Genomic DNA, 12,541 nt, shown 5'->3' with positions numbered 1-12,541 from the left:
CATGGCGGCTGTCATGGCCATTCTTCACGCTCGGGGAGTGGTAGTCCTGCTCTATCTAGACGACCTATTAATCAAAGGTCCGTCCCAGACTGCCTGCGAGAAGTCTGTCAGCATCAACGTGGATTCTCTTTCTCGCCTGTGTTGGAAGACCAACTTCGAGAAATCATCTCCAGTGCCGGCTCAGCAAATCTACTTCCTGGGCATGATTTTGGACTCTTCCCGTGGGTTGGTCATTCTCCCTCCACAGAAGGTTTTATCCTTACAACAGGGAGCGCGCAAGCTCTCCTGTCCAGTTCCTCACTCCATTCGCTTCGCGATGCGCATCCTCGGAAAAATGGTTGCGGCGATGGAAGCCGTTCCATTTGCGCAATTCCATCTCCGTCCTTTGCAACAGGCGCTCCTGTTAGCCTGGGACAGGAGCCCGACTTCCCTCAACCGTCGTTTTCACCTGCCCCCACAGGTCAGGCAGACCCTCAGGTGGTGGACGCTACAGTCCTCCTTGAACGAAGGGAAGTCCTTTCTTCGTGTGCGTTGGTTAGTGGTGACCTCCGATGCCAGCCTTTTGGGCTGGGGCGCAGTTTTCAATCACCACACGGCACAGGGTCGTTGGCCCACAAGACAGTCGCGTCTCCCAATCAATATCTTGGAAATTCGAGTGATCACTCTTGCCTTACGCAACTTTCACCACCTTCTCGCAGGCCATCCCATCAGAATCCAATCCGACAACGCCACAGCCGTGGCGTACATCAACCGGCAAGGGGGAACCCGCAGCAGAGCAGCCATGCTCGAAGTCTCCCACATCCTGCGCTGGGCCGAGACCAATCACTTGCTTATCTCGGCTGTTGTGAATTCCATTTCTCGGACTCCCTCCTGTGGTCATGAATGGTACTTTGGTTAGTTCTGCTCTTGGACTCCCTCTGGTGGCTTTGAGGGGAACTGCTGGTCTCTGAGGTTGCTTCTCAGCTGCCCTCGTTTATTGTTATGCTTGCTTCCCTATTTAACTCTACTCAGATCGTTACTTCATGCCAGCTGTCAATGTTTCAGTATTGGTTCAGATCTCTCTTGTACTTCTCTGAGGACCTGTCTACTCCAGCAGAAGCTAAGTCACTGCTAGTTCATTTGTTGTTACTGCTGCCTGAATATATTTCTTAGTACTGCTAAATTCTAGTCCAGCTTGCTATCATGATATTTCCTTGCTAGCTGGAAGCTCTGGGGTGCAGTGTTGCACCTCCACACCGTGAGTCGGTGTGGGGGTCTTTTTGCATACTCTGCGTGGTTTTTTGTAGTTTTTTGTGCTGACCGCATAGTTTCCTTTTCTTCCCTCTGACTATTTAGTTAAGTCTGGCCTCCTTTGCTAAAACCTTTCATTCCTGTGTTTGTGACTTTCCTCTTAACTCAGTCAATATATGTGGGGGGCTGCCTTTACCTTTGGGGAATTTCTCTGAGACAAGGTTAGGCTTCTATTTCTATCTTTAGGGGTAGTTAGCTCTTAGGCTGTGAAGAGGCGTCTAGGGAGAGTTAGGTACGCTCCATGGCCGTTGAATCCTGGATTTTAGCCCAAGCCGGATTCTCTCCAGGGGTTTCTTCTACCATGATTCGCGCTAGGAAACCCGTATCCATGCGCATTTATCATCGCACCTGGCGCATCTTCTTTTCATGGTGCAATACCCATGGACGTTCTCCCTTGCTTTTTTCCATTCCATCCATTCTGGAGTTTCTCCAAGCAGGTCTAGAGTCAGGCCTTGCCCTAAGCTCGCTCAAGGGACAAGTGTCCGCATTGTCTGTTCTTTTCCAACGAAAGATCGCTTCCAAACTGCCGGTTAAGACGTTCATCCAAGGAGTCTCCCGGGCGGTCCCTCCCTATAGAATGCCTTTGGCGTCATGGGATCTTAACTTGGTTCTCGGAGTTCTTCAGGAGGCCCCTTTCGAACCATTGCAGGACATCTCTCACCCTCCTTTCATGGAAGGTGGTCTTTCTCGTGACGATTACGTCAATCAGGAGAGTTTCTGAGTTGGCGGCTCTCTTGCCGACCCCCCTTCCTGATTTTCCACTCAGATAAGGTAGTTTTGAGGACCTCTCCCTCTTTCCTACCGAAGGTCGTCTCCTCCTTTCATCTAAATGAGGACATTGTCTTCCCGTCATTCTGTCCGGCACCAACCCATCGTATCGAGAAGGCTCTCCATACTCTGGATGTGGTTAGAGCCCTTTGGCGGTACATATCTCGCACGGCTCCCTTCGGTACAGGACGTCCTGTTCGTGCTTCCAGAAGGACATAGGAAAGGTCTACCTGCCTCAAAGGCCACTCTAGCCAAGTGGATTCGTTCCACCATTCAGGAATCCTATCGCGTCAGGAACACTCCTGTCTCAGCAGGGATTACGGCGCATTCGACTCGGTCGGTCGGTGCTTCTTGGGCCATTTGGCACCAGGCGTCCGCACAACAGCTTTGTAAAGCTGCGACTTGGTCCAGTCTGCATACCTTCACAAAGCACTATCACATCCATACCCAGGCTTCGGCAGACGCTGCCCTCGGCAGGCGCATTCTGCAGACAGCGGTACCTCAGTAAGCCAGTGGTACATGGGGTTTTAGCAGTGTAATTGCTCCCCACCCAGGGACTGCTTTAGGACGTCTCATGGTCCTGTGTCCCCCAATGAGGCGTAGGAGAAAAGGAGATATTTGTGTACTCACCGTAAAATCTTTTTCTCCGAGCCAATCATTGGGGGACACAGCACCCACCCTGTTAGCCTATTGGCTGGTTGTTGGTATGTTGGTATTTTGTTTAGTTTTGGACATAGTTTACTTTTCTTGGTTTTACTCCTACTGCTTTACTACCGAACTGAGTCGTTACTGGCCAGTCAGGGGGTGTATACTGCAGAGGAGGAGTTAACTCTTTGTGTTTACTTAGTGTCCTCCTAGTGGCAAGCAGCATAACACCCATGGTCCTGTGTCCCCCAATGATTGGCTCGGAGAAAGATTTTACTATGAGTACACAAAAATCTCCTTATTTATTTATATAGCACCATTGATTCCAGGGTGCTGTACATGAGAAGGGGTTACATACAAATTACAGATATCACTTACAGTAAGTAAACTAACAATTACAGACTGATACAGAGGGGAGAGGGACCCTGCCCTTGCGGGCTTACATTCTACAGGTTAATCTTTCTTGATAGATCGGGAGATTCTGAACACGGCGACACAAAATATGTGTAAGTTTGATTTTTTTATTTTATTTTGAATGGGGCGAAAGGGGGGGGGGGGGGCGATTTAAACCTTTATGGGTTTTTTTTTTCATATTTTAAAAAACTTTTTTTTTTTTTTACTTTTGCCATGCTTCAATAGCCTCCATGGGAGACTAGAAGCTGCTATAACTCGATCACCTCTGCTACATAGAGGCGATGCTCAGATTGCTCCTATGTAGTAAAATTACTGCATTGCTATGAGCGTCAACTACAGGGTGGTGCTCACAGCAATCCGGCATCAACAACCATAGAGGTCTCAAGGAGACCTCTGGTTGTCATGATGACCCCCGATCATGTGATGGGGTCACCGATGAGCGCATTTCCAACCGGATGAGCTTGTTAAATGCCGCTGTCAGAGTTTGACAGCGGCATTTCACTAGTTAATAGGAGTGGGCGGATCGCAATTCTGTCCGCACCTATTGCAGGCACATGCCGGAGCCCACATCAAAGCTGGAGTTCTGCCATCAGACGTACTATTCCGTCCGATGGCAGAAAGGGGTTAAAAAAAAAAAAAAAATCAGGATGATCATACCAGTTATTTTTATATAGTAAAGTCCAGAAATATGTGCACAGAGACCAAATCTTCGTTATTTGGGCTCTACAGGCCACTATTTTTGGTGACGTCTGGACTTTCAAAAATGGTGAACCCTCTGTATTTGCTCTTATGAAGTTTTCTCTTTATAGTAGACTTAGATACTGAAGTGTTTAGGTTTTTTTTTTTCACCATGGAAAGGCTTCAGCCATCATCCACCACTGTTGCATACCATGGACGTCCAAGCCTTTTTCAGTTTTCAAGCTCCCCAGTGCGTTTTTTTTTTTTTGGCAAAACATATCCAAACTGTTGATTTGGGCAATCCTAACATTTCTGTTATCTCTATGCTGGATTTCTTCTTTTTTTTTAGCCTAACAGTGATCTGTTTCTCATCCATTGAAAGATCCTCTGGCAGCATGTTGTAGGTTCACAGCAACAGCTTCCAAATGCCACACCAGGAATCAGGTCCATACCTTTTTACCTGCTTAATTAATGGATGAACAAGGAAAAATCCCATGGAGCCCATTAAAGATCTTTTGAGATAACTGTCTAAATTAACTTTGGTCCCATTAAAAAGGCAGCCACATATTAAAGAGCTGTAGTTCTAAAAACCCTGACTATACATTTGCATGTGAATACCCTCAAATTAAAGCTGAGAGACTGGACTTTAAGCCCATATTGATTACACAGGTCAACAAAAAAAAAATTTTTTTCTGGTGTCCAAAATATTTTAATGAATTTGGGGTATTTTTGGGGTGCTGATTCTGAATATGCTATCAGTTTTGCCAGATTGGCTCAAGTTTTTGAGATTTTTGGTATCTTATTTATAGCACTTGTTGGTAAATGCGACGCATCATCTCATTAATTTCTTTGGATTAGTACTTGAACTGAGCAGTTCTCAATATAGTTTTGTGTTAATTAGTGTTCTAAAAGTTTGTTCATAGCTTGATTTTTGCACTAACTTTATGTTGTTGTCTGTTTTCCAGTGAAAAGCATGAACTCATCAAGAAGAAGTTGTCTTAACGATCCAGACTCATTCTGTTACATTTGTGGTGAATACACACTGCCAAAACATAGAAGAAACATAACAGACTTCGTAAAAAAAGTGTATTTTGCCTATTTTGGGGTTATGCTTGGGGACCAAGACAAGTTTTGGGCACCACACATAGTGTGCAAAGCATGTATCGAATTATTACGAAAATGGAGCAAAGGACAAACAAAAAGCTTCAAATTTGGTGTTCCAATGGTGTGGAGAGAGCCAAAAAATCATCATGATGACTGTTATTTCTGTGCAGTGCAAGTGCAAGGATTCAATAAGCATAAGAAACGAAAATGGGAGTATCCTAACATGGAATCTGCAAGAAGGCCTGTCCCTCATTGTGAAGATGTGCCTGTACCTGTGTTTACCATGTTACCTGACCTTCCCCCACCTGATGATGATGAAATGCAGGGTATGGAGCTAAACATCAGTTCTGGAAGTGAACTAGAATATGAAGGAAGTTTCAGAACACCTACGCAATTTACCCAAAGTGAGCTCAACGATCTAATAAGAGACCTCAACCTCTCAAAAAGTGCATCCGAACTTTTAGCTTCAAGGCTAAGTGAAAAAAATTGTCTGACGCCTGGAACTAAAATTACATCTTACAGGACCAGAGAAGAAGCACTTCTTCAATTTTTCTGTGAAGATAACCTACTTGTATATTGTAAGGATATTCCTGGCCTGATGCTGCAAATGGGTTTACAAGTATATCGTCCTGAAGACTGGAGGCTTTTCATAGATAGTTCTAAAAGGAGTTTGAAATGTGTTTTGTTGAACAATGGCAATCAGTGTGCATCTCTTCCAGTAGCTCACTCAACTAAACTTGCAGAACAATACAAAAATGTCAAAATGGTCTTGGAGAAACTGTGCTACCATGAACATTCGTGGCTGATATGTGTTGATTTAAAAATGGTCAACTTTTTACTTGGACAGCAAAGTGGATACACAAAGTATCCTTGCTTCATCTGCATGTGGGATAGTAGAGCAAAACATCAGCACTGGGAGAAACTGAATTGGCCTCCAAGGGACACCTTGACAGTAGGAGCATCAAACATAGTGAACGAACCTTTGGTGGACAGGGAAAAAATCATTCTACCACCACTTCACATAAAGTTAGGATTAATGAAGCAGTTCGTCAAGGCATTAGACAAAGATGGTAATTACTTCATGTACATCTGCAGATCTTTCCCTGGTCTTAGTAGCGAAAAACTGAAGGCAGGAATCTTTGATGGTCCTCAAATTCGGAAACTCATTAAAGATTCAAATTTTCCTAAGGAAATGAATGACATTGAAGCTGCTGCATGGTGTAGTTTTGTCTTGGTAGTGAAGAACTTCTTGGGAAATCAAAAGGCAGACAATTATGAAGAACTGGTACAAAACATGCTATTGAGATTTAGAAATCTGGGTGTACACATGAGCATTAAATTGCATTATCTTCACAGTCACTTGGACAGATTTCCAGAAAACCTTGGAGATTTTAGCGAAGAACAAGGGGAGAGATTTCATCAGGATATTATGGTGATGGAGGAAAGGTACCAAGGCAGATGGGACAGACATATGATGGCTGATTACTGCTGGAATCTACAGCGTGACTGCCCGAATAGCTCACATAGAAGAAAATCATATAAAAAGCGCTTTTCCAGCGATTAAATGTCTCCTATCTTTCATGTCTTGTTCATTTTTGAAGATTACTTTCTAAAACTAGTTAAAATAAACTAAAATCAACATTTACTTTGTTAAATTTATTGTATTCATGACAATATCAATAAAGTTAATGCGCGTGTAGCAAATTACGTCTTTTTTTTACACATTTTACGAAAAATCTCAAAAACTTGAGCCAATCTGGCAAAACTGATGACATTCAGAATCAGCACCCCAAAGTTACCCTAAATTCGATGAAATATCTTTGGCACCAAAAATGCTGTTGACCAGTGTTATTTAACTGTATCTTGAATAGGTTTTGGTAAATAGCTAAAATGCCAAAACTTGTGTCACTGTCCACATATTAACCTATTACAATAGATCCAACTGGGCTACAATGGGTTTGCCAGGTCACGGCCTTTCTTTCTCCCCCATTTACTAGAAGAAATTGTAAACTACACCACTCTATATGTCAAAAGGCAATGGAAACCTAAGGTAAAAGAAATAATGCAAGTAGACACAGAAGCTTCATCAACTAAAAATCGAGACTTAAAGTCAGTTTGGCTTGTCCATTTATACTTGCACATGGATACCAAAGAAACCCACCTTTGAAAAGTAGCCGACAATGTGAAAGCCCTTTGAGTCATACTCGGTCATAATGTAAAAGAGAAAGGGATCTGTGTCATAGTATAGTGTCTTGTGGTCCAAAAAGCATTTTGCCAAAAGGCAGAGATTCTGAGAGTAACTCTGGGGGGAAAAAAAAAATACATGTGAGACAAGTCAATGATAAAAGGAGGGAAAAAAAACAAATATCAATACAGGAGCTTAGCCCATGGTAAGTAGACAATGGGTCAAAGAAAAAAGAGCAAGATGTCGCTCTTTCACTGACAGCAGCCACGGAAAAAATGAGGGAACCAGCTCCACATGCTGTAATCCCACAACCTGGATGTTTGGGCCCAACTTTGGTAGAGGTATACGAGGGTTCTTAAAACTAGATCACTTTAAATACAGAATACCGTATTTTTCGGACTATAAGACGCACCTAGGTTTTAGGAGGAAATTATGGAAAAAAAATTGAAGCAAAAAAATGTGGTCAATTCTGTATTTAATATCCCCTATCCTGGTATATATGGTCCCCTCATCCCCATCACTGCCCTCTGCACGCCTACAGTCCCGCGGTGCAGAGCATCGAGTATTCCGGCAGCTGGGTCCTGCTTGCAAACAGCACATGACATCCCTGCCATGCGCTGCTTACAAGCATTAGGCAGCTGCTGGCATCGGAGCAGGACGCTACGAGGGAGCGCCGGGAAGGTAAGTGTAATGTTTTCTGTTTTTTTTTTTAAATGTTTTCTGATGGGACCAATCATACCAGGATGCCATTAAAGTGAAATGAATATTCATTACCCTCCACACCCATGGGCGTGGAATGCAGTGAATATTCATTTCTCTTTAGCAGCAGGCACAGGAGTTCGCGCAGTAGCCGGCTCCTGCCTCTGTGACCCGCTGGTCTGCCAAAACCACTCCCCCACCATAGCCAGAGCCGGCATATCCAGACTATAAGATACCACCACCATTTTCCTCCACATTTTTGGAGGGAAAAAAAGTGCATCTTATAGTCACGCTGTCTGATCATTTTGCACATCTTTTCACTGTCCAGGCTAAGTTTACACCACCTCTTTAGTTGACTTTTTTTTTTTTTTTTAGCAAAAACTTAGCAGTACTGTGTCGCATCTACTTTTCTGCCTAGAAAGAGGTGATATATAGGTGCGCTGCTCTCCACTGCCAATGCAGGTGAACCATTAAAGGACTTGATAGAGTCAAACGAAAAGAAAGGTATAAATCCGGACGTTCGAATTTCATGGTATAGCTATGGTAGCACATTCCTATCCAGCTGTCATAGAAATCTAAGTGTAATAGATGTTCTGGGATTGGACCAAATATATATTATTGCCTATTCACGGCACCATTGTTCCATTCAAAAGGGGCACTTCAGAGTTCCTCCATTCGGATTGGTGGGGGGGCTCATAGATAATCACTACCAGTTATCAGCTATCCTATGGATATGTGAAAATGTATTATTAAAGGGAACCTGTCACCCCCAAAATCAAAAGGTGAGCTAAGCCCACCGGCATCAGGGGCTTATCTATAGCATTCTGTAATGCTGTAGATAAGCTCCCGATGTAACCTGAAAGATGAGAAAAGAGGGATTTTTGTGTACCCACCGTAAAATCCTTTTCTCCGAGCCAATCATTGGGGGACACAGACCGTGGGTGTTATGCTGCTCGCCACTAGGAGGAGACTAAGTGATACAAAGAAAGTTAGCTCCTCCCCTGCAGTATACACCCTCCTGCTGGCTCTCAGCTAACCAGTTAGGTGCAAAAAGCAGTAGGAGATCAGTAATAACATATTAGCTTACAGCATGTCATATTATATATGAGAGTATAGCATATCAGATTATAAAAACAAGCATAAGCTAATACCAGGGTGGGAGCTGTGTCCCCCAATGATTGGCTCGGAGAAAAGGATTTTACGGTGAGTACACAAAAATCCCTCTTCGCCTCATTGGGGGACACAGACCGTGGGACGTACCAAAGCAGTCCCTGGGTGGGGACAACATCAGATCAGGCCCTGTGTAACCGCTACTTACAAGTGTGCCACCGCGGCCTGCAGAGTCCACCTGCCCAAACTCACATCTGTGGAAGTCTGGGAATTATAATGCTTCAAGAATGCATGCGGACTGGACAAATCCGCAAGCTTGCAGGCGTGTCTTGTCAACGCCTGGTGCCTAGAACCCACGATAGACAGGGAGATAGGATGACATCTAACACGGAAGGACTCCTGGATGGTGAAAAAAATACGCCAGGCTAAATGGCCGATGAAGACGGCTAAACCCTTCCTGTAAACGTCAGGAGGCCTTCCTCTTACCGTCAGGAAGCCCAAGATACAGTGTCCAACCTTCGGAAGGACACTGTCCTCGAGACGAACCTACTCAGAGCACTCGTACTCATTCCATTTTGTGGACTGGTACCGAAAGAGATGAGGGAAGAACTATGCCCTCGTAACAGTGGTAATACAATACCACCTTGGTAACAAGGGACGGGGATGGCCTGAGGACAACCTTGCCTTGAAGGAAATAAGGGAAAAAAAGTCTGAAAGGACCCGTTAGCACCGAAGACTCGTCAGGATGAGGATATCACAGAGAAAAAAGGGGCGACCTTCCCTAATAGTAAGGTCTGTCCGGATCGAAAAAGGAGTCTACTGTAATACTCCTAGGACCATTAAGGTCCCAATGATCTAACGGTATGCGATAGGGAAGAACTACATGTGAAAACTTCCTGCGAGAAAGTCCCTACTTGCAGTTTTGTGGCAGAAAGGCGGAAAGCTACCAGCTTCGCAAGCAAAAAAACTGATGTGGTCAATGCGGATTTCCAAGGATCACTGGGGCCCTTTCTGCTTCTGATAAACTTTCGGAAGTTGTGGAAGGGGAGCTATGGAAACTGGTACCACGGAAGAACCAGAGCATGCAGTGCGATGGCTCTTGGATATCGAGGCCGAACCACGAACTCGAGTACACAGGCGATCAGTCTGGACGCCATCCGAACTACAACTGGAGAGCTCCAGTGAAGGCAGGTCTGATGGAAGACTTCTGGGTGAAGTTCCCACTCATTTGAGGCGAAACCCTGACGGCTGAATATGTTCGCCGCCCAGAGTTATACTCCTGGGATATGTACTGCCGAGATCACCGAGTGATAGATCTCGGCCCATCAGAGAATGTGAGGTACCTCGGCCATGGCGCCTGAACGTGGGTACCTGCTAGATGACTGACGTATGGCACAGCCGTGGCATTGTCCAATTGAATTCAGATGGGTTGACCCGCCAGAAGGCAGTGGACCTGCTGTACGACTACTGTTCGGGTCTCCAGAGCAATGATCGGGAGAAGAGGACTGGCATTGGTACTTACTAGTAACTACTAAACCGGGAGAAAAGCCCTGGATGAAGAAGGAGCTCAGAGACTATCGTCTGAAAGTGTTTGACTTGCTGAAAACGAGCGGAGCGAAGGAAATTGCTTCCATTGTCGTCTCCATTTTCCTCAGAACCCTCCCAGCAAATCGAATGAAATGAGGGGATGAGTGATCAAGTGCGTGAGCTCCCTGTTGAAGGACCATGACCTTGCCTGGAGGGAGAATTACCACCCTTCTGGAAGAGTACCGGATCATCCTCAAAAAGGATATCTGCTGGGCTGGAAATGAGAAGTTGTCCAAGTCTAGCCACCAGCCCAGGTGAGAGGGTATCGCAAGTGATATACACGACTTAGCGTAGTCCTGGAAGGGCAGGTAGACAGTCGGCCAAACAGGGCGGGACGACCACGCCTCTAGGGTGCAAGAGGAACATGACAGCCGCCATGACCCTTGCGAACACTCTGGGTGCGGTAGCAAGGCCGAAGGACAAGGTCTTGACTTAAATGCTGTTCACGAATAGAAAAGCAAAGGAATTTTTGAAGAGGGTAAGCATCCCGAATGTCGATGGATGCCAGAAACTGCACCTTTTACTGTTGAAGTAATGGCTGAGCGGAGGAACTCCATTCGAAGAAGAAGAACAATGTGAAAGGTTGTTAGAAGTTTGAGGTCCGGGATCGGTCCTACTTCTCGTTCCCCTTTTTGGAACCAAGATCCCTTAGATCTAGACTGTCCTGGACAACCCTTTCACTGCTGGTCGGGGCTGTAGGAACGTACGATCCTTTGTTAGTCTCCCGCTCAAAAGATTTGATTGACCAGCTGTACTGTCTTCAGGAAAGGGTTACTGGTGTGAATCAAAGTAGTTAAGGTCTCCAGCCAGGAGACCGTTGCTCTAGCAATCCATGTGGCGGCTAGGGAGGGTAGAGGGCTGGACCCGAAGCCGCAAAACGGAACAAACCAGATTTGCTATTTGACAGACTGTGGCATTTTTAATTGATGACACATCGGGCAGGGATACTGGTAGGTTAACCACAGGAGATTGTACCCGGTTAATCTGCCAAGTGGCAGAATGCGCGGCTGCATCCAGCAGGTCATTGCAGAGTTAAAAATTAGGAACCCTCGATCCACCATCCTCTTAACAGGGAAGTGGAGAGGGATCATCCGCCTTCTTGCATCTTCTGTTAAATAGTGGTGATGCAGAGGGGGGTGCTCAGACGCCCGAAAAAGGGTGCCTCTGTACATCCGCAGAGTTCAGGTCTCCGGGTGGACAGGACAGGTTGTCTGGCGTTAGGCCTGGATGCAGAAGAGGATACCTGGAGGCGACACTCCGTGTGCCCATCTGTTGATGGTGTGGGGAGATCGGTGCCCTTTAAAGGGCCTGTCGCCCTTAAAAATCAGACCAGGCATGGCGTCCCACGTAGAGGCTTCTGTCCAGTGAATCGCATATCCGGACTGGATGGCAAATGCTCTACGAGGGAGTTTAGTCTCCTTATGAGGGACACTGTGTAGTCTAGAGCAGGACCGGAGTCCTCGTCAATGTACAGAGATTGGATGATGATATAAATAGGCGAGTCATCCTTTACTGAAGCTCTGGCAAGTCCAGGTCCAAGGCAATATCCGATCCATGTTCAGAGTCTTGTTGTCAGCAAATCCTTGGAGAGAAATCATGAAATGAAAAACTTCCGTTTTGTAAGATGCCTGTAAGTTTCTAGAATACTCGCAGCCCCTGCTAGCCGACGGATCCCATGTAGGAGAGGGACCATGTATATCGGTCCTGCGAGCACTCCGAGCCACGGAGGGATCACGGAGGGCTTCAATTTCTTGGTCAGAAAAACCGTGGGTTGCGGCAGTGACGAAGTTCACTGAGGGAACTAGTTACACTCGGATAAACTGGGATCAGCGGCGGAGGGCTCCTCATTTATGACCGGCTTCGGATTGGTCATGTGCCTTTAAGACCAGGGAATACTGTTCGTGTGCCTTTAAGACCAGGGAATACTGGTCCTTTTAGATAAAAACTCGCAGGGAGCGAGAAGCGCCAATTCGGGGGCGGAGCCACAGGCACGACGTGGGCGGAGCCTCGAGACTTCCATGAATAGGCCCAAGCCGGGGCCTAAATTTCAGCAGCCGGCGC

General features: G+C 45.8%; 1 protein-coding gene across 3 annotated transcripts in view; it reads right to left on the bottom strand.

The window, feature by feature from the left end:
* The window catches only part of KAT5 (lysine acetyltransferase 5), a 29,657-nt gene that overhangs the window by 8,422 nt on the left and 8,694 nt on the right, over positions 1 to 12,541 (bottom strand). For all 3 annotated transcript variants that reach the window (XM_077287428.1, XM_077287430.1, XM_077287429.1), the window contains one exon: positions 7,061 to 7,201. In XM_077287428.1, coding sequence (XP_077143543.1) covers positions 7,061 to 7,201 — 141 coding nt within the window. The remainder of the gene's footprint in view (positions 1 to 7,060; positions 7,202 to 12,541) is intronic.

The sequence above is a fragment of the Ranitomeya variabilis genome, chromosome 2 (assembly GCF_051348905.1).
Source record: "Ranitomeya variabilis isolate aRanVar5 chromosome 2, aRanVar5.hap1, whole genome shotgun sequence".
Lineage (NCBI taxonomy): Eukaryota > Metazoa > Chordata > Amphibia > Anura > Dendrobatidae > Ranitomeya > Ranitomeya variabilis.
The sequence above is the reverse complement of the archived record's forward strand: the minus strand, read 5'-3'. Positions and strand labels throughout refer to the sequence as shown.